The sequence below is a fragment of the Sander vitreus genome, chromosome 21 (assembly GCF_031162955.1).
Source record: "Sander vitreus isolate 19-12246 chromosome 21, sanVit1, whole genome shotgun sequence".
In the NCBI taxonomy this organism is placed as follows: Eukaryota; Metazoa; Chordata; class Actinopteri; order Perciformes; family Percidae; genus Sander; species Sander vitreus.
This window is the reverse complement of record NC_135875.1, coordinates 13,080,144-13,107,839: the sequence shown is the minus strand read 5'-3', so window position 1 is coordinate 13,107,839 and position 27,696 is coordinate 13,080,144. Positions and strand designations below refer to the sequence as shown.

Sequence of the window (27,696 nt, the reverse complement as noted above, 5' to 3'; positions counted from 1 at the left end):
ATGTCATCTTTTGAGCATGTTAATGTATCCACATCGTTGTTCACTGAAAGCCAGAGCACAGGTGGTGTATCTTGAAAAGGAAGTATCTAAAAATGACTGCTTTCAATGTTGCATACTGTGCCGCTAGAAACGAGGTGATTGTGACTGACCTGTGTTTATGTGCTCTCCTAATCTCTCCGCAGCTGGATGCTTGGTGAAGCATGGTGGTGAAGATGGGTAGAGCGCACTTAATGGGGCCACTGTCATGGGGCCGGGTCAAATGGCCGAGGATAATGGGAACAGGAGTCCTTTATCTGCTGCTGCTCTCAACCTGTCTCGGCCAAGACACTGAAGGTAAAGGCAGTCTCTCTCCTCCCTTTCTTTATCCATCACTTTTTGTCTCTCTATATGTATATGTATTCATCTTTTTTCTCTGTTGAGAGTGGAATCAAGTCAGCTCAGCCGGGATTTAATATCAGGATTGTGCACATGGCTTATTTTGGGTAGTGAGCATATCTCAGTGAGTGTAGCACAATATGTTCCTGATTCATTATCAATCTTTTGATGATTATAGATGAACAGGGCTTTGTTTAGACACACACAACACAATTTGTCAAAGGGTGTTGAGTATTATGTTCACCTTTACCTCTTATTATATCATTTACTGTAGTCTTTTTTTGTTCTTATTCCATTTCCCCCATATACCATTGTTGTTTTCTGCCTGGGCCACACTTACATAAGTAAATAATAACACCTAATGTCTCAACAACTATTGGATGGGTTGCACTGAATTCTGAGACAGACACTTCCACTTCCTCCCGCTGTAAAAAATTGAAGCCCAAATATCCCATATACGGGTGCTGCCATCTTGTAATTTTGGAGCCAGAGTCTGCGCAGTAGTGATTGGGAGATGGTATAGAAGTCCCGTCAATACACCTGCCCGACTAATCGCGAGTCCATCATGACATTTTACTCCATTTTTATAGTATTATATAACTAATTAAAACCAACTTCATCAGAAGAATGAACAAACAGCGCCATAAGAATAATTTATTTGATGTGTAGTAGGCGGGACTTACGACCTATAATGCAACCAGCCACCAGGGGGCGATGGAGATGTTTGGGCTTCACTTTTGAAGAAAGGTGAATCCTTCACAATAAATATGCCAGGGAAATTTAATATTGAAAAAGCACCCACATTCATATTACCCTGAACTGAGAGCAAACTGAAGCAAGGTAAGACAGAAATGAAGTCATCACCGATGGGAGAGCTCAGCATAATACTCTCTTGACTTTCTGCTCGATTTGTCAGAATATTAATATTTCATTTAACTTTTAGTCCTTGCGATTTATCTGGTTGGCATTTAGCTGACAGGGTTCTGCAGCCAAAAGTGAACATCTATGAGTGCATATGCTTCTCTGCAGAGAAGGGGAGCCTGTGGGCCTCAAATGTGTACATGTAGGTTTCCTGTGAATTCAGTGAAGTATACTGCACAAGACCCTTAAATTCAGATTTCCCTTGACCCATCTGTCCACCTGCACTCAATTACACCTATAAAACTGTGTTTCCTAAACAGGGTCTCTAAAACAGGATTGCAGGTCTGTTTCTGGCAGATCGGTACATAACAAGAATAGTATGTTTTAATGAGCCTGGATTTTCCGGGTTGACAGACAATATGTTACTCATTTTGGATCCCCTCATGACATGAGTGTGTTTTTAATGAGCTTGAGGCCCAGGATGAGCAGTTGATTTGAGCTGTTTGGACCCCCGCGTGACAAGAGTTCTGGTATGTTGTAATTAGCCTGTGTCCCAAGGTACAGTAAGAGACTATATATACTCACATTTGGTTTCCCAAGTGACAAGAGTCCCAGTATATTTGTAATGAGGGTGAGAGACCACACATGGCTGAAAGTTTAACAGACTCCAAACCCTTTTACTCCTGTTTGTTTTCCCTGAAAAACTTGTCATAACTTCTAACTAATAAAGATCATAATGTTTTAATGCTCATTACTGAATCCAGTTTGACTTGTAGCGCTTACTCCAGCTATTGTTGATGGATTCAAACGTAACATTGCATTTTTTCTCGAACTGAAAGTAGCAGACTGAAATGCAAACTCTCTGCTCTGGTGGATTCCTGTACTTGACTTGACTCTGGTTATGAATTCATTTGAAGTCTGCGGTGTGTAGGCGGTGCTTCACTGGTTGTTTTAATTGAATGTGACTTATCTGCAAATATAAACAAGACAAAACAGAAGGCATTAAAAGAGCTCTGCTTGAGTTGCCGTATATTGAGTCTGTGTTGTGATGTGTGTGTGTGTGTGTGTGTGTGTGTGTGTATCTCTGTGTTCATGCTGCTGTGATTGTATTCCTTTGCACCTGTGTGATAGTCTAAGAGAGTTGCTTGACAATGAAACTGTGCTGGTTTGTGTGTGTGTGTGTGTGTGTGTGTGTGTGTGTGTGTGTGTGTGTGTGTGTGTGTGATAACATGCCTGGGATTATGTGGCTGCAGTGTGTGAAATGAAAAAAGAGACTGGTGCAATACCATTTAAACCAGATGTTACCAGATAGCTTCTCTCTCACCATGACTTTCTCAGGTCAGCCGGCATTCTGCAAGATGTACTGCAAAAAAAGACTCTGACTCTATGTAAATGTCAGTTCCTAGCATGACTGTGTCTCTCTCCCAAACCGGTTCCTATAACTAGCCCTTCACTACGGAGTGTCACTCTGAATGAACTCACACTCACAGCTGTAGGCCTCTCTGCATTAAGAGGGACGGTATTAATACACAGGTAAAATGTGGGGCACAATCGCCACCATCTACCATCAGCAAGTAACATCTGCCACTTTAGAAACTGATAGATGGCATGATCGTTCAGCTGTTGATGTAGCCTACTGTTTATTGTTAAACATCATGGCTACAACTATCAGCATGTTGAATGCCTTTTCTACCTCATTAACTATTTACAAAGCCATTTTTAAGAAATCTTTTCAAACCTGTATTGTTTACATCCGTGTTTGCTAGCTAATCAGTCCACTTCTTACCTGCCTTGTGTTTGCTTGTTGCTACTTTTCTTGGTGGATTACTGCCGCCAGCTGTCCCGGTCCCAATGCGTGGACTAGCGTAAAACCACCTGTATGTTCATCATTGTGTGCATGCTAGTAGAGAATAATATGCAAATGAAACAGGAACCCTTTCATTAATTGTCCATCTATTGCCACATACTGTAGCACGAAGCATAGTTCCAGTGTCTAGTGAAAAACTAAAATCCAGAGTGCTCCAATTATACTTTTATATACCACTTGCTGATATCTTGGCAATTAATTGTACTTGAAAAGTACTCTGAATTGATTTCACAATTGTGTTGTCGGCATCGGGGGTTGTTTTTCTGGCCATGATAAGCTTTGCAGCCAAGCCAACAACCTTTTCATCTTCAATTATTTCCAACCTCGATATAAAAACAGAACAATACATGTGCAATCGAATGCTGTCCGACGCAGCAAATAATACCTTGTGAAGTCTATCATTTTATTAATTTCATTCTTGTATTAGACTCTTACATTGTGCACAATATAAGTTGCTCATGAAGAATATGCTACACCCCTAATGTCAGTTTGGTGGGCTGGCACTGCAGATTGATGGTATATTGTGTGCATGTGTCAGCATGTGTGAGGGTGTCAGTGTGTGGATGTGGGTGGAGTTGGAGTGTTCAAGGTGATTTTAATTTATTACCTTTGTTGTTAGATGTTTGATCAGAAGTGAACGTCTCTCCCATCTGCCCTCCCTTCTCTTCTTCCTCTGTCGTTGTCTTTTTCACTGGCTTTTTTTCTGTCTACCATTTCTTCTCATCAGCCACTGTCATCTCCCTGTTGTACCCCCATAACTGAGGCAGACTGGTACTTCTCTAGATTGGTATTTGTTCGCTTCAGGAACTTTTCCCCTTTCACATTCATTGCTGTTTTTTTCCTGTTTTTTGTGTTGCCTTCCCTTACTGCTTCATTCTCAATGCCACTCTTTTCTCCATCACTGTATATTACTTTCAAAAGAACACAGCTTATTTTAGAGGTCGACCGATATGGGTTTTCTCTGGCCGATGCCTATGCCGATCTTTAGAAATCAGGGTCAGCCGATGGCCGATAAATGCTGCCGATTTATTTTGGCCGATATTTGGCCGATATGTGCTTGTTTTTAAACCTCTATTTGAGATAGATAAAAGAGAGAGAAGATAAAATGTAACACTAATATACACAGAATTTCTCAACAAAAACATTTATTGAACACTTCACCAATCTACACTTGTATACTTCAATTAAAAATGTATAATGTAAAAACATACTGTATATTGTATAAATAATGTATGAAAAATATATTAAATAAACGAAACAGGTAAGAAGAAAATAAACTTTGTCAAATAAACTTTTCAATGAAAAAATAAAGTTTAGTGCACTTAGCAGCATTTATTAAACTTCTGAGAATACAAATCTGCAAGCTTCACATAAAGTGACATGTTATTATTAGGGCTGTCAAAATAACGTGTTAATTTTGATTAATTAATCTGAGAAAAAATAACGCGTTAAAAAAATTAACGCAGATTAATCCACTCCATATTGACGTTTGCATACAGACGAAAATCTGGTGCCACTGATATGTCTGCGCTTCTCTCTGATGCTCTGAAACAGACGTTACAGGAAACACAAACCCCGCTGCATGTGACGCTAGTTAACACTATACTCGACAGCAGCTAACGTTAGCCTACCGCTAGCTAGTAGCTGGATTAAACACGGTTAAGATGCTGACAGCTAACGCTAAACGGTGTAAAGTTTGACTGTTTTACTGTAGAGGATTCAACACCGGTATGTAACAATCGTGCGTTCAGTGAAACTAGTAAACTACAGCCTCGTGGTGCATTTGAAGTTATTGTAAATGTCCTTTTCCTATCTGGTTGTTTTTTTTGTCGTTCAACAGCAATTTACTAGAGAAATAAGTTATTGTTATTGTTATACATTATTATTAAATCATTTAATTTTGACCATATGGCCTTAGCAATAAACAAGCCGTTCTTTAATGCCACCAACTGTTGTTTAGTACCCTTTTTTTCTTTTCTTTTTTTACCTTCTTAAAAAGTATCGGTTCAAGCACCGTTAATTATGTATGCGATTAATTTCGATTAATTAATCACAGAGTATGTAATTAATTAGATTACATTTTTTAATCGATTGACAGCCCTAGTTATTATTAATCTCAACACTATTTCCTCCTAACTCCTGTTGAATCACATAAGACCAGGGCTATCTAAAGTCAATTCTTGTTCACCTTGTTTGTTAGATCATTGTTCATTTGTTGAAGTGTTTTATCTGTGTTTTGGGGATACTACTCTTACATGTCCTGTTGCAGTCATTAGGATCTTATCTGAGCAGATTTCTGTCATTCAAACAACTGTTAGTTGTAATTTAAAACCCGTCCAGCCAATTTAATAAAATTAAGGGTTTTATTCGTGCTCGAGTCTGAAGGCTCTGTTAGCAATGATTAGCTCCGTTAGCGGTTAGCTCCAGTTAGCTCCGTTATAGGAGTGGATGAGACTGCCACAGACAGGGATAACAACCAGACTCTGATAAATGACATTTGGGGAGCTTCCACAGCGGCGTGGCTGCGGTGTTTTGTATGGTTTTATTAGTACTGTTAATCCCAAAACAACAACACCAGCAATATGCCTGAAATGACTGTGCAAGACTTCACGAGGGGAGGGGCTGGAGGCAGCTGGTCTGGGTGCTCTGTAAAAAAAATGTTGCCTATTCATGTTTTTAACACTAGGCTGCCCACAGATGCGCCTGCCTATTAATCGGCTTGATATACTGGGATATTGGCCGATGCCGATTATGTAAAAAAACGCCAAAAATCGTCCGATTAATCGGTCGACCTCTAGCTTATTTATTGCGTCAAGTCAATAAATTGTACCAAATACTCCTTGTACTAAATAAAGTCCTTGACACACACAGCACATATATAACTTTAGAGAATCTTAGTCTGTATTGTAATAGTGTTCTGCTCAAATGCCACTGAGTAAGAGTTCAGATAAAACATCAAATAAAATGGGGAAAAGGGGAAACATTATAGAAAACAGAACAGAAAATGCTTTTAAAGGAATAGTTGATTATAGACATTGCGGGAAATAGTTTTATTTGCTTTCATTCGGATTGTGCTTTAAATTGGGAGCGTGGCATGAGGCGGGGGGGGGGGGAGTTAAAAACTTAAACAGTCTTATTTCCTTGATTCTCTTTCTTGTTTAACCTGTATGTAAACAGAAAAGAAAAAACTTACAATTTGTGGTTTTTGGGTCAGTTCCGAGTTGAAACCATTTCTTGATTAACAACATGTTACCCATCCACCCAGCATGTCATGCTGCACATAGTCACATCTTTTTTTTTTTTTTTTTTTACATGTATGGGTTAAACAAAGGAGTGAGTGAGGCGTTAGTAGGTGTTTTCTTCACTTTGGAAAGAGGCCAGGCGATCTGTTTCTTCCTGCCTCCATTCTTCATGCTGAGCCTAAATACATCCTGACTCTAGCTCTGCACTTAAAGGTAACCTGTGGAGTTTTCTTGCACACACACTGTGTCTTTAAGGTCAAAATTCCCTTTTGCGTAGTAGATTTTTCAGGATTACAACATAATTTCACAGTGTCTTTAAAACATTGCTCTGTAATACTACCAGTAGTAAAACAAACTCAGCGGGATACATTTAAAGCGCAGACATGACATTGACATTGATCTTCTTATCTCTTTCTTACAAAGAAAGCAAATAAACCTATTACCCCAAATGTTTAACAATTCCTTTAAAGTGTTTTTATGATCTCTTCTACAGTCAAAATCCAGGCTATAGACAATAATGTGGATCCAAGAGTTTGCTGGCTACCATAAGAGCATTTGGGGTTACTGGAGGGGTGTATTTCCACCATGTGTCCTCACAACAACTACCGTCTGATTACCACCACTACCGTTGTCAGCTGTGTTCAACCCTACACCGGCTGGGAACAGACCTGACATACTGAGACAGAGACGGAGAGAGAGGGTGAGATTGAGTCAGGATAATGGATAAGCCAGCACAGTGACAAAGTGGTGATCCCTACAGCACTCTGTGTGTGTGTGTGTGTGTGTGTGTGTGTGTGTGTGTGTGTCGTTGTGTGTCTTTGTGTGTGTGCGAGCGGGTCTACAATCCGTTTTCTCCAGAGAAACATCAATCTAACACAAGGTCACATTGTCTCTCTTCTACAATTCTCTCATTTTACTCCTCTCTTCATCGAGCCTCTCCTTCTCCTCTCTTATTTCAGCCTCTACCAATTCCACCCTTTTTTTTTCTTCCCCTGAAATGTCTCTTCTCACCTCTCCAATTTTGTCTCCCCTGTTCCTCCTCTGTCCTCCATGGATGAATGGATCCGGGGGGGAGCGAAGGATGGATGGATAGATGAATGGGTGATGGATGAACGGCTGGCTGGTAGGGTAGCAGAGGAAAGACGAAGAGGAATCGAACCCCAGGGAGAGGTGCAGATTGGTGTACCTGCTGATGGAAGCTTAAAAAGGACATGACACATGAGAACTTTTAGAGGAAAAAACACCCTTTCTCCTGTCTGTCTGCACCCTTTACTACCATATCTCTGAATCCTCTTGTTTAAAAGATTGGGAAGTATATTTTTCAAAGTCAAGCCTGTCACTTCTGTTGCAAAACCTTTTAGTCCGTGGGCTGAAATGCATTGTGGGCAGTGTTGTGGAGCAGACACCATGGCATTGGTTAGAATTAATGAAAGACATTACTAGCGTGGCCTCTTGTTTTAACATTTTCATTTAGACAGTTTAATAATTATTTAATAAGTACATTATCTTAAAGGGGTCCTTTGCATAGTAATTGAGTCATATCAAAAAGGCTCAATTTGTAATTAACTAACAAACCCTGTGGAACACTATTAATGGCTACACGCCCACTGTACAACACATTGTTCACAATATTAGGTCACTGTGACACCATTTATCATCATTCATTTTATTGTGTGCATATGTAAAGGGCACCCAAAATGTATTTTTGCAGATGTTGCTGCATTGTTCAAAAGGGTATTCTAAAAGCTTTAAAAAAAAAAGACATTTCCTTGATGCAACTGCATATTGAATGGCAGATTCTTCCATCTTCCAACTTGTTATATTATCAATTTTCCTTCAGACTTGCTCACCAGAGTGGACAGTTTCATCATAAAATGTTTACTTTGCCATTTTTTGAGCGTGCCATATCCAAGTTCTGTGGCCATCAATCAAATCAACAGTGGAAGCTGCTTTTTCAAACTCCTCTCTCCTTTTAAGACAGAGATCTTTTCAGAAATCTGATCGACACAGATGTCTCTTGAGATAACTTTTCATATTATTTTAGCATATTTGGAAGTTCAACATCGATGGGTTTTCCCATTTACAGTCTAGACTCCAGGCAAGTTAGCCAAGTGAGTATTTAACAGATGGTAACAAGCAGGATGCAGTCAAGTTCAACTTAAACCCAAATGAGCACATTTTCACAAAATGGCATAGTGAAATATTTAATTAAAAAGCTTTAGAAACTTTTTTGAGCCTGAAATTAGAAAGTTATCAGCCACTAATTAATATTGTAATCAAGGAGCTTGGAAGTGCTGGTAGGGAAGCCCAGATAGCTCATTTGGTAGAGCGGGCACCCTGGGTTCGACTCCGACCTGTGACCTGTCATTCCCCCTATCTCTCTCCCCTTTCATGTCTTCAGCTCTCCTGTCAAAAATAAAGGCCAAAAATGCCCAAAACATAATCTTAAAAAAAAAAAAGTGTTGGTAAGGGGATTTTGTTACCTTGGCAGAGCTTAACTACCTGTTTTCAAGGGCGTTTATGCTAAGCTAAGCTAACTGGCTGCTGACTGTAGCTTCATATTTATCGCACAGACATGATCGATCATCTCAACTCTCAGCAAGACAACAAATTACTTCCTAAAATGTCAAACTATTGCTTTATAGCAACATTGCGGAGTATTGGTATTGATTTTTGGTGCCCCCACAGTTTAAGAGTGTAATTCACTTATACACAGCTGCCATAAATATGGACAGCTGTACACATGCTTTTGTTATGATTATATTACTTATGATCAAAAACTATCGAGTCAACATTTGCAAACACAGCCAAACATTAAGCAAGTGTAACAACACAAGACATATCACAAGACATTGCAAGCTGGCTAATATTACTTACTTGTCCAGGAGTAAGATGGCTAGCTTTCCGTCTAGCCTTTTATTTCACAAAGCTATTGCCAACGACTAAAAGCCAGTCCAAGTTGTTCGGCAGCAGCTTGATCCAGTATCATCAAAATTAGTGGTAGGGCTGTAAAGCGTTATGCACTTCCCCCAATAGGCACCGATTTATGTTTTCCTCCATGGGTGCTGACAGGCGCACGGCCTTTAAAAAAAAAAGTAGTCAACATTTTTTAGCATTTCAGAACCTTAGGAAATGGACAGTGGCCGACATGAACACACACGCCTATTAACTCAATAATAAAGCCGTAAAGTAGGCTATCTTTCAACTCAGGACGGCGCCACTCACAAATACAGATTGGAGATGAGAAGTTTAACTGACACGTAACCGCGATCAGCTTCGTGGCCCTGGTGGAACTCTCTGCACTGGTGGTGGATGTCGGTGCACTTGCATCATTAGGTTTCGCTTTTCTAATAACAAATCTGTCCATTTTAGTCTCACTCTGATTACCTAATGCACATGCACGCACTGTATAGTGGGGGGATGGAGGGGGCTCACTAAAGAGGCATTTTCATCCGAGAGATGCTGTGATTGGTGGATAGGATGGAGCAGGGGACTGACAGCGACATAACCAATCACACTATGACAGACGCTCCACTTAGCACCAACTGCAAAGTTTAATTTTAAATGACTGTAGCCTACTGGCAGTCTGGCACACGTGGTTACATAGTAGTACATACATAGTGCGGACAAAGGCAATTGGGGCACAGCGGGGGAATGACAGTGGCACCATTCTCCCTATAACAAGTCAGAGTAGCATCAAAATGATTTTGAAGCTGTAAATAGTACACAATGTTGCTTTAAGGTTGTTTGCTTTACCTGACTACATTACCAACATCATTCAACCCAGTCCCGACTGGATAAGAAACAAGAATACAGAACATAATAATCTTTAGAAGACCACTTGTGAAATGAGCCCCACATCTTTCACAGGCCCAATCCAAAACATCACCAGATGAAACGAGTCAATTATTTCAGTGGAAGCAGGCCAGTGCAGTGGCTCTGATGCCTGTGGTATTCTTCACTGTCATTTGGGAAGAAAGCATCCTCAGCTTGCCAATACTTTCTGCTGGTCCATGTCTGATTCTATGCCATGGAGCTAACCTCTGCAGACACACTGCTAATATCTTGTTGATTATATGTACTGCTGCTATGATTAGTATTCTGATGTTCTCACCAAATATGTGCTAACTATTTCCCCACTATGTTCCATTGTGATGCTTATAATATATAACTTTACTGTGTCTAAATAAATGCAAGTGCTTCCTTCAGAAATACTTTCTAGTGTGTGGTAGAGAAGTGTAGACAAACCTACAGTTGTTGGCTTTAAAGCAATAGTTCAACTTTTGGCATTTTACACTTATTTTATTTCGTGCAGAGAGTTAAATGAGATGAGAAGATCAATATCACTGTCATATCTGTTAAAGTTAAAGCTAGCATACGATTACCTTGGACTGGAAATAGAGGGAAACAGCTAGCCTGGCTCTAAAGGCAGCTACACACCGGGCCGATAATCGGCCGTCGGACAGTCTGGCGAGGTCAGTGACTCGAGTCTGTTCGGTGTGTTCCCTGCTGTCGTCCGTTGGAGGAGCTGTCAGCCTTCATTTTGAAGGCTAAAATGTTTTCAGAAACACGTTTTGGTGAACTATTTTAGTACAATATGAGATCGTACTCTGAATGAGTAGTCATTAATGGCTGGTTAAAAAATCCAAAATCCAGAAGTAGCAGCAAGACCCACGTGACGCGTTCGTCCAATCAGCTGCTGGTTTTCATTTTTTGGGCGACGATACAGATTAGCGCCACCTGCTGTTATGGAGACATTACGTCTTGTCACTTTGGTGTGTTCTGAGGCATTTTTTTGATCAACTCGGGGAGACTGATCAGTCCAACTGCCTTTTCTGCCAATGGTCGGCCGTCTGGTTGGTCTGTAACGGCCTTAAGGCTCACTCATTAAAACGCTATATCTTGTTTGTTTAATCCATATAAAAACGGAAGTGTAAAAGCAATTTATGGCTTTAAAGAGGCTTATGGAATGTCAAACTATTCCTTCAATAACAAAACATTAAAGCTGATATTAATATTTTTTTACAGGCAGCTCTCCTCTGCAAAGTGACTCATTCTACATATCCAATGAACACACGAACACGCGTCAGTGCTGTCCAGGTGCCTCCATTGAGTCATAGCCTCAGCATGTATATTTTATGGTAACTCTAGCATGTGTTAGTGTGCCTGTGCAGACAGGCATTTGGGCTCGATTGTGTAAACTGTGTAAAGTGGCGTGAATGTGCACATGGAGTGAACGGTTCCTGAGCAGCATGTGTGTGTGTGAGTGTATCATGGAGACAGTTGCTAAGCTGTGTGTACTGAACAACAATAGCTGTTTGTAACAAGCCAAAGCCTTTTTTAATTCTCGGGTGGTATCTGAAGTCACAGTCACTTTTCTCTTCTTTCTTAGTCGACTTTGTTCTTTTTTCCTGCCACCCTTGGCCTGCTTATTCTGCCTGCCAAATTTAGATGGACAACATTTGAATAGTAAATAAGAAGGATATTGATTGAAACAGTCCAGGTTTAAATAACAGCCCAGTCTCATGGCAGTTCGTGAAATGGTCACGTTATTGAATCTATTGATTTGTGTACTGAACACGTTAATGTCGTTATTTTCGTGTGGTGAGCATGAATTTTAAAGTAATGTATTTCAATAGGAAACATATTTCGTGATCACAGAACGTTTACGGTAGTGAGTAGTATTGATAAGGCCGTCCCGTTGTTGTCGGCGTCTCCTGCGTGTGACGGTTCCTTTCCCCGTTCTTCTTTTCCTAACCACAACAACCGTCCCGTTGTTGTGGCCGGCGTGTGGCGTTTCATTTCCCCGTTGTTGCGTGCCACAGAGACCGCGGCTTGTGTCCCTGCACCCAGGGATCGCGTCCTGCGTGTGGCGGTCCATCCCGTTGTTGTCGCCGGCGTGTGGCGTATTAATTTCCCCGTTTCACGAACTGGCGTGAGACCGGGTTGTAAATAAAGAGGTGTTGGGTAGATGATGAATCCGAAACGGAGCCAGTTTTTCTCGTTGAGTGCCTGAGATATTGTCTGAACAAAGAGAGGTCTATTTCAAAGTCTTTTTCATGTGGTCCACACCTTGAACACTCAACCTCCCATTCCCCTCACACAGCTCTCTGAGGAGCTTTTCATCAGCTTGACAGAAACCTGGCATTAGATGGATTTATTCACCTGCTCATGCACAAACTCATTTCTGTGATTATTATTTTTTTCCCCAGAAACTTTGAAAGCGAAGAGCAGCAATTGTGCGCTTATCGTAGAATAAGTGAGTGCTTACAGGAGGACAAGTACTTCAGTGAGGAAAGAAATGCACATGTAAACTTTAGAGGGTGAGCATGAGTGGACACTTAACGAGGACATGCATATAAGAGAACACTAACTGTGCTATTGGGGCCCCTTTATTGGATATCTCATACAAACAAGTGTTCTTTTGTGAGGAAATGTGCCTGTGACCTTTATGAAAGAGCAGCAGAGAATTTGCATTTTGTGCAATTGACTCCTCATTTAGAATTTCCTTCCTGGTGTGCTTAAGTTAACTGTCATGCACCGAGAAAGGAAATGAGAGTAACACATAAATACATTTAGGACCTGCTAACAAAACATGGCAACGTAATTGATTTCATCTTCATGGTTACACTTTTGTGCAAACACATGGAAGCATTTGGTTTAATCATGAGCATTACCTTTCCGTTCCCGGTTTTCAGTTTTAAAAAGATTTAGCTCATTTCAATTTGAAATCTCATCGTGTTCATCTGTCTTTTTAAATTACAACCCAGACTGTTTACTGTTTCATCCTATTTCATTTGTATTATTTGAGGGGGAAAGCACACTGACAGGTAGAGAGAAGCAGGCAGATGAGAAGAGACAGAGGAGGGAAGAAACCGAGGGGAAAGAAAGAGACAGAGATGCCCCATAGAGAACAAATGGCTGGTTAGTAATACATGAGGGGCATCAGCTTACACTGAAGGATAAAAAGGCAGTCAAGCAGGGGATACACATCTGTTATCTGCACGCACACACACACACACACACACACACACACACACACACACACACACACACACACACACACACACACACACAAACACACACACACAGACACACAGACACACAGGCCAGCTGGAGTGTGATGTAACTAGTGACTGCTGTTCCATGGCTCCCTGCATCTTTCTGGATTTCTAACCAGAGATGCACCCATAGAAAAGTTTAAAAAGGTGACTGGGTAGAAATTCTCGCTCACCACTACAGAGACCTTGGATGGTGGACGAAGGCACAAGCAATCAGGTTGGTTTGTGGTTGGAACAGCTAATGAGGGTTCACATTGGTCGGGGCACCTGCACAGAGAGGTAGAACTAATAGTACAGCATGTGAAAACTCTATGCTACAGTGTATCTGCAAAATGGCGACTGTCGTCACAGTTAATTGTTTTCCCGACAATATCCAATCCAGGCAAATAATTAAGGCAAAATAAATAAATTAATTTTTATTTGTGTCCTTTCCAAGAGTTAGATGAGCAGATCAATACCTCTCTCATAACAGTTAATTAATTATGACGCTTAGCTTAGCATACAGACTGGAAGCAGGGGGGAAATAGCTAGCACGGCTCTCTCCACGGTTCAAAAATCCACCCAGCGGCACCTCTAAATCTCACTAACAATTAGGGATGCACCGAATGTTCGGCCACCGAAATTATTCGGCCAAAAATAGCCCAAAAAAGTGCTTTTGGTGTTTGGCCGAATAAGTGAAAAGACTGAATGCATTTTACCGAACAATTACGATCCTAGGTATTTGTCTGCTCCTTGCACAAGCACCGACAGCGAGAGACGCTGCATCTTATGTGATCACCCAGACCAAGGAAAAGCCACGGTGTCTTGAGAAGCTAGTTGTTTTGTTGTTCACTGTTAACACACTTTACACCGTCTTCGCTATCTCTTTTTCCGCTCGCTTTTCCCTCAAACAGCAGCACTCGTAGCCTAAGCTACTCTCAATCCCTGCTCCACACACATGTCCACATACTCACATTACATTACATAACATTGAGGAGACCTTTCAAACTATTTTTCCAATCAATGTCTGTTTTCTTGTATCTTCAATACGTTGAAATTACCCACAGTTTATAGCCTACTGATGTTATACTCCTCAAAACACCCTTAAATTTGCGGGCAGGACAGTTTTCTTGACTTTTGACGTTTACAGTATATCTCCACAGTTGCTGGACAGATCAGAACAGTCTTTCTTTGTTGTTTTGCAACTTGAAAATGGGAAGGTCTTACCTATCACTCACAATGTTAGTTTATATCAAGAGACACACATGCCCTGGGAACATAGGTCCCTGGGTTAGGGTTAGTAGTAGTTAGTAGTGTAAAGTGCACATGTTAGAATCTATGTCTAAACTAGAACGTTCATACAAAATATCAGCAGATCCTAACACATTGAATTCTATAGTCTCCCAAAGAAACAAGTACAATATGATTCTATCAGCTCAGGTTAGTAAGTGAATGAACAGAATTAAACAAATGCAATTTGAAATAGGAGACAAACCTCAATTCTTTTTTGGCACGACAGCTGAGACAGGCACAGGCCTCTTAGGCAATACTGAGAATGAAATCAGACACGGCATTGTCCTTACTGACCCTAAAGAAATTAAAGTTTTATAGAAGTCTATTCAAAGCTGTATATAGTCAAATAAATGGTAATAGAACTGCAAAGATGAATCGATTAGTGGCCGATTATTTAATTCATCACCAACTTTTTTTTTGGTATTTTGAGTCATATTTTATGAAGAAAAAAATGTTAAAATTTCTTCATTCCAGCTTCTTAAATGTGATTTTTTTTTTGTTTCTTCACTCCTCTATGACAGTAAACTGAATATATTTGAGTTGTGGACAAAACAAGACATTTGAGAACGTCATCTTAGGCTTTGGGAAACACTGATCGATATGTTTCACCATTTTCTGACATTTTATAGACCAAACAACTAATAGATTAATCGAGAAAATAATCGATAGTTGCAATTAAGTAATTTCTCTCCAGAAGAAGAGATTATAGAAGCAATTAAAGAATTATTGAATACTATTGCACCATATGTTTAAACATGCTTTTAAAAGGGCCCTAATGAGTTAGAAGCCGCATCTTACAGACCTGTGTCAGTGAATGAAACAAAGTTGAGGAGTCAAATGTTTACTAACTGTTTAAAGGTTTATATCCAGACGATTGTACACCCTGACCTAACAGGCTTTATTCCCAATAACCTACCTACAACGTTTATTTAATATACTATATGCTAAACACAATAAGGAGTCAGTTGTAATTTCAGTAGGCTAACAGAAAGCCGTGAAGATAACAAGCAATAACCTGCAATACAAATATTAATAAGAAAAACATGCAAAAGTTCAACTTGGTTCGAGGGTCAGTTTTAAATCAGCACGTCTGTTAGCTAAGAAAACGTTCTTTGCCTCCTTCTTAGCGGACACATTAGAAAAGCAATCATTTTCAGCTAATAAGATAAACTAATTTTAATCCCTAGTACAGTTTAATCTATATTTGGGAACGCTCAATATACCATCTCCCATAGCAAGAAACAAGACACAGTACCAATGAATAGATTATCTCAATCTATGATGTCACCCAGTTGTAATGTTTTATCGTGGAAGGGAGGAGAGAGAGAGAGAGAGAGAGAGAGAGAGAGAGAGAGAGAGAAAGTGTGTTCATTGTTCCATGAAGTCTATTTTCTAGATGAGCAGATATCCGTCTTCTAGCCTCCCTGTGGGATTTTTTTCCTAACTATCCTCGAAAGCTGAACAATAATGTTGCCCTGTCTGGTGAATGTGTGTGTTCTTGTATTCAGAGATGGAGAATTCTTGAATGTTGGTGCTGTTTCTCCCCCTCTGAATGGGACCATTTAATCCCTTTGGCTTGGGTTCATAGTAATACAGTAATATAAGAGCTTCTGGTGGCTGTGAAAGGAGGTAAAAAAGCTTACAGAAATAAGCACATCAACATTTGTAGACTGTACATGCAAACACCTACACCTCACAGCACATTTCTTATTTGCTTGTTATTTCGCACATATTTTTCAAAACCTCCTCTTACTGCATTCATGTTTGACTCCCCTCTTTCCGGTTGTTTTGGTGCTTGGCTATGAAACTTAATTCTTATCTTTCATGATTTTTCTCGTCTGCTTTTTCCTCCCTTCTTCCTTTCTTTGGCTACTACCTTCCTCCTCCAATTCTCTCCTTCCTGGTGGGATGTCTCAAACTGCAGACTGGCAATATGAGGGTAAGAACTATCCTCCCTTTTTCCTTCTGTTAACTGTGTGTTCAGTCATTCTGCTGGTTTATTAACCCCCGCTAACCCTGCAGAGATGGGGCGGAAGTGTGCGTGGGCTCAAGGTCAAGTCTTGCCTCCCTTACCTTACACACCACACGCACACACCACACACACACACACACACACACACACACATCTGCAGAGTCCAACTCCATTTCAGAGAGACACTCAGCAGACACTTTTTAAAGGGGAAAACTTACAATACTAACAACATTCATCAAGTGAAATAATCTATATGCTTCTTGGTTGAGTTTTCACTTTACTGTATCTTTTCTACATTGGATATGAATAAAAAAAACATAAAAGGTACCAATGTTAACTCTAAATTCCCTTTTCTTTTCTTACCCCCCCCCCAGAATGTAAACTGTCTCGGTCAGGTCCTCCTGCTACCATCGTGGCCATTGATGAAGAAAGCCCCAATGGTAAAGTAGTCAGCTGTTTTACGTCTTCATTCTGTGCTGTAAAGTTGATTTAAATAGAGCTTTATAACTTTAGCTGCGAAAGTGAACACTTTCGTTAGAATGTAAGTTTTTAAAATAAACATCACCTTTTTTTTCCCGTATGTTAAACAAACACTGTTGGATGATTTTGACCTTTTCAGCAGATGCTGATTGGCATGGCACGCAACCTGCAGTCATTAATATTCATTGGGTCTGAGCCAACTGTGTCATGGTTGGCTCCCTATCCCAGAAGATAAGACATTGAGTCATTCAGTTTGAGCTAAATCACTGTGTATGAGCATAAACAACAACAAGATATGAGCAGATTTCTATGTGTGCATGCTTGTGTTACAGAATTTAAAATGTGAAGCCACAGCCAGCAGCCGGTTGGCTTATCTTAGCCTAAAGACTGGAAACGGGGGAAATAACTAGCCTATCACTTTCCGAAGATAACAAAATCTGCCTACCAGCACCTCTAATACTCATTAATTAACATTTTATATGTTTGGGTTAAATCCGTAGTCTCCCCTGGTTGCAGGAAATAGTCCCATATACAATACCCTGTGGATCCAAAAGATCTTATTTTTACGCATCAGGTTTTGGAACAAACAATAACTACTTATTTTCTGATGGGGAAGAAGTGAGCTATAATTAGGTTTAAGAGTTAAACGTTTTTCTTTGCATAATATATCATTTTGGTTCCCCAGACCTTGATGTTGTATGTCAAATGGTTGGAACTCTTAATTTTAATATTTGAGACAAATAGCAACTTTTCTCTTCTCTTGTCTTCTCTTCTCTTCTTTCCTCACCTGCCACAAAACAAGGCTGCCAGAGTTTTCAGACACCTTTTATCCAAACACCAAAGGAAATATCTCCAGTGTATTTTTTGTCTCCAGAGGTGGCTCAAACTGTTTAAGACCTTCGTAGCTAATTAGTAGCTGGTTTGATGGATCTGCTATTTGGACCGTACAGAGAGATATATACAAACACGCAATCCCAGAGCCGACTTAGGAGTGTGTTTTAGTGCAGGATTGTTTGTGTAAATGAACATTATTTTTGTGAAGTTCTGAGAAGGTTATTTTTAAAGGAATCACATTTTAATTGACGACCTTAATCATTACTTTGGTTCCAAGTAAATGAAGGCTCATGTTGGCCTTGAGAAAGGGCTACATTTTCTACACTAAATCTTTCACTGAGGTGAAATGTACACAGACAAATAAATTAACCTCTTATCTCCAGCCTATAGATCACTGTTCACAAACAGAAACCAGTTTGCCATGTCTGTTTTTCCTTTAATGTTTTCAATTGTGAGACCTAACTGACATAAGAAGAGATTAGCATAGCGACACCAGACAGAGAGGAGAGCCGTGTATTCCATCTACCCAGAGGCCATCTCTGTATCTGTTGAAGTCTTAATGCATCCTATTACACTATTCAAGCTAATTTCTCCTGTTTTACGTTTTTACTGTGTTCTTAGAGATTCTTCATTCAGAATAGTGTTTACTGGGTATGCACATCAGCCCGGGACTCGTATGTATGAATGTAATCGCTTGCCACCCATGTTGGCTTTATCAGTTTACACTACTTCCAATATGACGTGATTGGCTCTTGGACTTTATGTTGTCCAACAAAGACTTTATGACTTTATGTCCAGAAAATCCTTCTTTTTAATTTTTCAGTGTGTTTTTGAGAATGAAATCACTTTTAAATGCAACATCATTATATTATTTATTATTATTGCACCTCACTGTGCAGCAGGTTAAAACCTTTAAAGCTCATTAGGCATTGACACAGGAGCATAAGTTTGGTTTCAGAAGTGGGGGAGACACAAAAGTCAAGCATTTTATATATTTATAGAAATCTGGAAAATTATACATTATTTAGTAATTTGACATATTGTGCTTTCCAAATCGATGGTACTGTAGTCAAACTGCTGTGTAAATTACAGCTTAAGTTTCTCGAGGTGCACTTCAATGCATCATGAGCTTACAAGGTGCAATTGAACGCACCATTAAGTCCTGTAGGTGTTGTTTCACCTACAACTCGGACTCCGACAGCGGTCATGGTGTCTCAAAGTGCAGCTAGTCTACTCTAAATACAGCAATGACCTTTTAGCTTTCAGTATTTTAACCGCGTTTAAGCCAGCTGCTAGCTGACAGTAGGCTAACGTTACCTTATGCCAAGTGTAGTGTTAACTAGCCTCACGTGCAGCGATGCTTCTGATGCCTGTAACGTCTTTTTTGGAACCCCAGAGGATAGCACAGGCATTTAAGTGGCATCGAAATGAGTCACCAAAATCTGCGTTGACATTGATGTCGTTTTTTTGAGACCGGGTTTCGGTGCCCAACTGTAATAACATTATGCATTTAATTGAGTCTTTTACAATAAAATTATGTTAAAACCTCTGGCAGCTACAGTACAGTGTGTACACATGTGTGTGTATGTCTGCATCTTATTGTCTAACAACAGTGTGTGCGTGTTGTTTTGTTTGTCTCTTTTTGTGGGGATGTGTTTACTGTGCACACACTGTATGTACAAATGTGTGTTTGTGGCTGTTTTTGCAGTAATCTTCCTAACAGGGCTTTCGAAGAATTATTTTGTATTGGAAGGGTCCGTATGCTTATTGCCATGTATTGCTCTGTGGCTGTGAAATAGTGTTAGAGATTTAATAGAGAATATTGCTTTAAGGTGATTATCTTGGGTTGGTGTGGGAAAAAGGAGAGAGGGAGGCTTGAGGAAGAAAAGAGGCGGAGGGAGGGAGACTAACAAGATACGAGTTATGGATTATTTTCCTCAGGGGTTTGATTTTAATAATATCAAGTAAAAGGGTGATTATAAGTGCACAAGTGTGGGAATGAGAGTGGGGCAGACACACGAACATGCACAGAACCTCACACATATTTAGCAAACAGACAGTAGTACCATATATTGACTTTAGCAAGGGTCTTCACAATAACATAATGTAGACAAAAATGTATTCCATTTATCATTTAGCAGATAATGCATGCTACATCAGCATACAAAATTGCATGTAATAGGGTGCAATCATCTCTTGCTGCTCTAACATTATTAGTGTATGGCTGTAAATATACTCAGCTTTGCTAATCTAGCTTGACCACCACTAATGCTGTAGGGGTCCTGAAGCCAAATAAAATAGTTAGTATTCCGTACATGGATAGAAAATCATCCCAGCTGCTATTTCCAGCAGCAGAATATATCAGCTAAGGGGTTTACTCAAGTCCATATTAGGGTTAAGGTCAGCATGAAATACAAAAAGACACAGACATTAGTGTTATCATCAGATTCTAATGACACATGGGCATGAATAAACAGAAAATGTTCAATCTGAGCATGAAGACCGAATTGCGACTGCAACAGTAAATAGATAAAGTACGGCTGCACTTCTTTTCTGGTAAACACACCTAAGGCTTTACTCCAATTATCAGATGAAATTAAAAACATGGTTGCCCTTGGCCTATCCCAAAAAAGATATTTATTGTCAGCAAACACTGTATATATTTTAATGTGGTTTAGTGGATGTGCCTGGCTGGGTAGTCCTGCCATTTGATTGAAGATGATCCTCAGTGTTGACATACAAAAGCATTGATTATAGCTGCTTTAATTTAAGCAAATTTTCCTTCAACATGAGATATAAATGATTTTTTGTTCTGTGCGGTAGCTTCTGTATACTGGTTTTCACCTTGAATCCCACCTTTGTCCTCCCACCAAGAGCTGAAGTAGCAGGTGGATGTGATGATTACTTTTCAGTCGATGGCTCGTACCTGTCGCCACATACAGTTAAGCTAATGTCCTGTAAAAATTCTATTAATGCGCCGCCACAATGCTCATTTTCTCTCTATTTCTCTCCTTTATTTCTCTCAGCCTCTCATTCAACCCAATCTTTTTTCACCTCACTTTCCTCTAACTTTCTCATTTCTCTTGCTCTCTTATTGCTCTTTGTGCCCCTTTTTCTCGGACAGTTCCTTCTCTCTGCTCTCTGTGTTGCTGCGCACACACTCACAGCTTCATGCAGTTCTGCCTGTATGCTTTAACACATAGGTCAATTTAATAGGGTGCTGCTGAGTGCAGTATTCAGTCACACATCCCATGAAGTGAGGTCACTGTGAAAAGAGCCCATTTATATTAGATGGTCTATGGAATTAAATTATATACAGTTACACAAGGTGTAGCCACTATCTGTCTGTCTCTTCTTTGCCTGCACTTGAGTTTCTTTACTCAATTTGCAAGACAGAAGCAGAAAACCAGAAGAGAGGTATAGCCACAAGATGGCAAGGAATGAAACCCCTTTAATGAATTCCATTTTCTATCCCATTTCTCATATAAAAAATCCAATTTAATTAAATGTCTCCGTTTATTTAAAACCAGCGAATCACAGCAAGGCATTTGACATGGTTTCCATGGCCGTAGCACAGAAGGCCATGACCCAATTTTATGTCTGGCAGATCAGATATGAGCTTGTTCACTGTGTGTGTGTCTGTATGTGTTGTGTTTATGTTGTTGTCTGTGTGCGTGTGTGTACATATTGGGGGAAAGTATGAAGTTTTGCCTGCACACAAATGTACACACACACACACACACACACACACACACACACACACACACACAAAAGTGTACTGATCTATGTGTGATGTCTGTTAAAGGGCAGATGCCAAGTGGAATTCTGTATTCATTTTTCTCCACTTGAATCTAATGGTGTAAACACACACAAACCGAAAATTGTGTCATAGGCTGAAAACTTGTGATGCCTAATAACGTTGTCAAGAATACTTTTTTGCACACGCAGGCAAAGGTTTTTTGGGATTAATAATGCAGTGTGTAGGTCCTGGTAATGGGTCTCTTATGATTTAAAGCTGTACAGAGTCAAGCAATTAAACTGTTCTTCTTTCTTTCCTCCTCATATATGTTATGCACCTCTTCTGTTCTAATATTTTCCATTAAACAAAAAAGAAGGACCCAGGACAGGTAATGGCTGGTCTTGACAATCTTGCATTAGTTTATGAAACTGATAAAACACATGAATGAGCATGTGAATTATAAATAAAAGTACTTAAAACTCTCTTGAAAGCTCTGTGAAATCCAGCAGTATATTTAATCACATAACTTTGATTGGTCTTGGAGTTTTAATATTGAGATACTCATGCAAACAATTTGAATAGGTTGGCAGCAGGGCTACAATTTCATTGACACTGTCAATCACCAATAAAGTCAGATGTCTATCTGATTCTCCATCTGCCTTTTCTTTTTTCTCTGACACCGTGCTCTTCTCTGCTATGTTCCCTGGCTTTGCAGTGATTGAAAGATAATATGCAGCTGACAGTTTCCATTCAGATAATGTCTTGTTTGTATTTCTCTGACACTTCAATATTCATCTCGTTCCCAAATTGCTTCACCACTCGCAGTTGTGTTAAATAAATCAAGTTTTAGTCCATCTGTACTATCTATCTTATTAAAATGTTTACGTTTTAAGATGTCTCTTCCTCTGAAATGTTCATGTTATTGTGTGTCTTAAGTATTCCAGGTACATGTACAGAAAAGGCAAACAGAGTAGCCCCCATATCTGATCATCTTTGCCTAATATAATTTAAGTTCCACATGCTTTTTACTCTCTGTCTTTTGTGTGCTTCTCCATTTCATTGCCCTTGACCTTGGCTGCAACCTACATGTAATGCCATGGTATATACTGTAATTAATGGAGAACATAAAGAAAAGCAGAGGAGTCTTTCCTACTAATAAAGTTCGATCCAGGACTATTTCTCTGCAGAAGTTATTCAAATCTATTTCCAGGATCTCTGGACTTTGTTGTCTCTCTCTCTCTCTCTCTCTCTCTCTCTCTCTCTCTCTCTCTCTCTCTCTCTATCTCTCTCTAGCTGATGGATTAATGCTTAAGTCTTTTTATTGTATCCCCAGGAACGTTATTGGTGGAGAACATGCAGATAAATGGCGTGGCTGAGGGTCCGGATCGTACCATCTCTCTGTCGCTAAGGGATAATCAGGACTATTGGGTGATCCTTGACCCTTCCAAAAAAGCCCTTTACCTCAACAGCACTGGACGGGTTCTGGATAGAGATGTAAGGCGACGGAACTATTTTATTTTATTTTTGCCTTATGAAAAGTGATTTTATTTCAGGTCCCTGTACATTTTTATGTTGCATTACAGTATCTTCTCTTGCATACACTATTTTGCTCTTCCTGGTTTGGCTCCTAAACGTCAGATAGCTTAAAAGTTTAATAAAACTGGTGTGTGATACAGACACCCTAACCCTTTTCTCACTTGACTACAGAGGATAAATATGGCAGAAGCAAATTTTCATGGCTGTCTCACTTTTTTTCCAGCATTTGCTAGTGTGATAAACAAACAAAAACTTTTAGCCCCACCTCAACTGGAAAACAACCAGCCTCCTGCTGTTTTGCTCTGTAAAATAATCCAACAGATGTTTTTGAAAGTCTGATTTGGCTCAGAGGCTGGCAGTCTCTCTGCAATACTTCTATTTATTTCGGTTTATTTTCTGGTTAATTATTTATTTAGCTTTCAATTATATGTCTATGCCTCTGTGTTTTTCTCTTCCAGCCCCCGTCGTACATTCACTCTATTGTGGTTCAGGTTCAGTGTACCAACGAGCTAGTAGGCACGGTGATTTTACACGAAGTCCGCATCGTTGTTCGAGACCGCAACGACAACACACCACATTTTCAACAGCCAAGATACTATGTCGCCGTCAATGAGGTAAAACACACACACACACACACACACACACACACACACACACACACACACACACACACAAACACACACAGTGCGTTTCACTATCTTTGTGGGGACCCGTCATTGACATAATGCATTCCCTAGCCCCTTACCCTAACCTTAACCATCACAACTAAATGCCTAAACTTAACCCTTACCCTCACCCTAACCATAACCTAATTCTAACCCTAATCCTAAAACCAAGTCTTAACCCTCAAACAGCCCTTTAAAGTTGTCCGGACCCCTCAAGTATACTGTATTCCCAGTTTTTGGACCCCACAAATATAGTTAAACAATAATACACACACACACACACACACACACACACACATACACAGTGACAGTAACTAACAGTAACTCATTTTCTCACAGAGATGTAGAGAAGTAAAAACAAAATCCATAAAACTTTGTGTGCTGGAAATACTTATCTGTCTTTAACCTAAATCCAGGGCCATTTATTGCACTTATCCTTAGTGCTGCTGTCTATCATGATGGCAGGTAAAAGACTCGAGAGGACTAGACACAGGACTAGAGAGGCACTCCAGAATGAGTAGAGTAGGTCAGTTGTACTGTACCAAGCTTTTCCCATGCTGCTCTGGGGGTCATTATGTCATAACACTAACAATGCCAGCGTTAGAGGCTGCATTCACCTGCACTCAGAAAATGTAGCCTGTTGTATGTACTGTACATACTGCAATGATTTTTAAATAAAAAGGTCCACCAAAAAGAATTGCACATGGCGTTTCGCTGTCAGATTAATGTTGAAGGGCAGTAACTGCAGGAAAAAAAGGTTTGTGAGTTTTTTGGACAGCCGAGAAAAAGGATCTAAATCTGCTATTCGGAGGCTTCCAGAATAGTCTTTAAGATGCCAATCCCATAGTTAGTTTGTCCTCCAGAGTCTGTGGGAGCTAGAGGAGGTTCAAACTGAAAACTGGACAAGGATACATGTAGCCTGCTGCCAGCATAGACCTAGGCAGACCCGGTAGAATATCTCATTATGCAGTCTTCCACAACCTGTCCAACTCAATCTGTCTTCTCAACCTCTCTCTTTCTCTCTCTTCGTTGTTTTTGAGAGCTTACCACACTCCCCCACTTGTATGTCCCCTTACTACTGCCAGCTCTTCATTGTGTCATCTTTTCTTAACCTCCCCACCTTTCCTCTGCCACACTCTATATATTTCTGGTTCTCTTTCCTCCTCCTCCTCCTCTTCCTTCACCCTGCCACCTCTCACAGCTCTCCAGTTTCTCATTACTGTGGCTGAAATAATTCCCTCAGTTCACTTCAAACGACCACCATACGATTTAGGAGAGGCATCGTAAAAAACTCTAAAATATGATTTCTGTGCCAGCCCAAGGTAAATGTGGTCAGTTTGCTGGTAATACATTTTAAAAAAGTGAATACATTTATTCTGATATGGGCAATAATTAAGATTTGAGTGCAAGTCTGCTCATTAGGCAGACAGCTATTGTCTAATTCACTTTAGTTTGCCCCCAGAACTCCAACCTAATGCAATACATTTAATATTGAGTGACTCCACTTACATCCAGCTTTATCTACATTAAACTTTCTTTAAGTTGTCTATTACTAACGATTATAGAGTGCAGGAAGTGAGGCAGACAGAGAGACAATATGGTTATTTATAAGAACGTCTAGGACACAGTATATGAGTTTGCCTTGAAAGTTTTTGGGTACAAGGAGATCCTTGTGGCTGATTTCATGAGTTGGCACTGGTGCCGGAGTCTGGAGTTGTTTCATTTGAACCATATCTGAAAGTGGCAAAGTGACAGCATGAGACATTTTGAAGACCATTGTTGGATCAGTGGGAGGCAGAGATAACCCTGTTGAGGGGAATGATGTAACAAATCATTGGTGCAGTAGCTAAATTAAACTTAATCTCAAATGTTTATCGTGCTGTCTAGAGATTAGACTCTTTTTGACACATGATCACAGATCCCAAGGCACATGTATGAAAAAAATACAGCACGGCAATGTATGGCTGGCAAAGTCTTTCCTTTCATGTTCTGTGTTCAATTCTTGGGTTAAGAATTTCTCTCAGAAAATGTAACTGAATATCTAGCTTCTCTTTTCTCTACTAGAAAGTGAGTTATCTTAGTGCACATGTGCATTCAGTATGCGATTTGAGGGGGGATGCCATTCCTCTTGTTAGTAAAATGACCAAAATACATGCCCCTTGTTAACCTGCCCCTCCCCCTCTCCATCTTCTAGTAGAAGAGAGAGTGCAGGGGCAGATGGGTTGTTTAGTTGATTATGTTAGTCTAGTCTGCCTGACTCATTGATCCTTTATCTGACTGAGGTTTGCAAGTTAGAATCTTTGGCTCTTAGTCCCGACCATGGCTCTGAAATATCAGTAACCTCACTGTGAATTAAAAAATCCATGGTGCTGTCTGTGGTGCTGAAGTAGCAATCAGATTGGTAATTTTCAACTTTTTCCATGAGTGAAAGTGAAATTTTAAACGCTAATGAAAGCCAAAAGTCAAAATACTTCATTGGCACACACAAATTACAAGTTATTGTAAACAAAGGCCAATTTAGTGTTTATTTACAGTTTGCATGCATATTTCAGGCCACAAAAACAGGAAAGAAACTAATAAACATAAAGGTGTTTTTCATCATTTAGTGTTTGAACCTAAAATGAACATAGGCTAGCTACAAACCATCATCAATCATAATTTCATTCATGCTATCTGTCTGCAGCTAGTTTAAAATTGCATAGCTAAAAAGAGCTGCCATGACATCTTTTAAATTATTTAATAACTGAGCATTATGTTCTGCTGCTGTCCTGACATCCAATATGTGTGCCAGTGTTGCTCCAGCTGTTATAATATAATAATAATAATAATAATAATAACAGGATCCTATCTGACTGTAACAACAGTTAGTTTAACAGCTACCACAGTGTATATGGTGTATATCATCACTGTTGGGCGAAAACCTTGTACGTCCTGAACCATTGCTTTTCAAGAAATGAAAATAGGCTAATTTGAAAACATTTTATTGAGCTATTAATTTCAGACGAAATTGCCTCGTCCCTGTTTAAATATTTGTAAAACCCACAGACAGGGGCGCCTGTGTAGCTCACCTGGTAGAGCATGCACCCATATATAGAGGTTTACTCCTCAACACAGTGGCCGTGAGTTCAACTCCGACCTGCGGCCTTCTGCTGCATGTCATTCCCCCTCTTTCTCTCCCCTTTCACATCTTCATCTGTCTTATGAAAATAAAGGCCTAAAATGCCCAAAAAATTATCTTAAAAAAACAGACAGACGTAAAGGGTGACATAGCTTTGATTTCAGAAAAAAAAAATTTAAATGACAAAATATGGAGATATGAGTTTTCTGTCCGAGAGCAACAATATGCTAGTTCTCTGTGGGTAGTGTAACAGTGGTTAGCTACTAAAAGACACACTTCATGTACAAGTTGAATTAGTTTGAACTTAAAATGAACACTGGTTAGCAAAAAATAACCAATTTTGAAATAAATAATGTGAATTTGATAGCTCTTTGCATTAAAAATCATCAGCCAGTACTTTCAGCACAACTCCTCCGTATATTCATTACTCTGGCTACTGTTTGCTGCTGGAGGGGGCTGAGTTATGATAATGTTTTTGGACCACAGTAATTTGACATTAGCCATTGACTGAGAACTCTTACGGACTATAAAATCATTAATATAGTAATCCAAATAATAGCTAAACTGTGTATACCATACTCAAACTGAGAATGAATCAGGAAGCTCACTAACACAATGTGGCATATTGGATTGAATTTTTTGTAGTTAATTATTTTTTTTATACTGTGAAAGGA

General features: G+C 39.7%; 1 protein-coding gene across 1 annotated transcript in view; it reads left to right on the top strand.

Annotated features, from left to right (window-relative positions):
• The first annotated feature begins 200 nt into the window (after nt 1-200).
• Nucleotides 201-27,696, top strand: part of pcdh15b (protocadherin-related 15b) — a 150,020-nt gene continuing 122,524 nt past the window's right edge. Inside the window, exons 1-5 of the mRNA XM_078279089.1 lie at nt 201-333; nt 16,603-16,617; nt 17,025-17,090; nt 23,037-23,197; nt 23,698-23,853. Of these exons, the coding sequence (XP_078135215.1) occupies nt 201-333; nt 16,603-16,617; nt 17,025-17,090; nt 23,037-23,197; nt 23,698-23,853 (531 nt within the window). The remainder of the gene's footprint in view (nt 334-16,602; nt 16,618-17,024; nt 17,091-23,036; nt 23,198-23,697; nt 23,854-27,696) is intronic.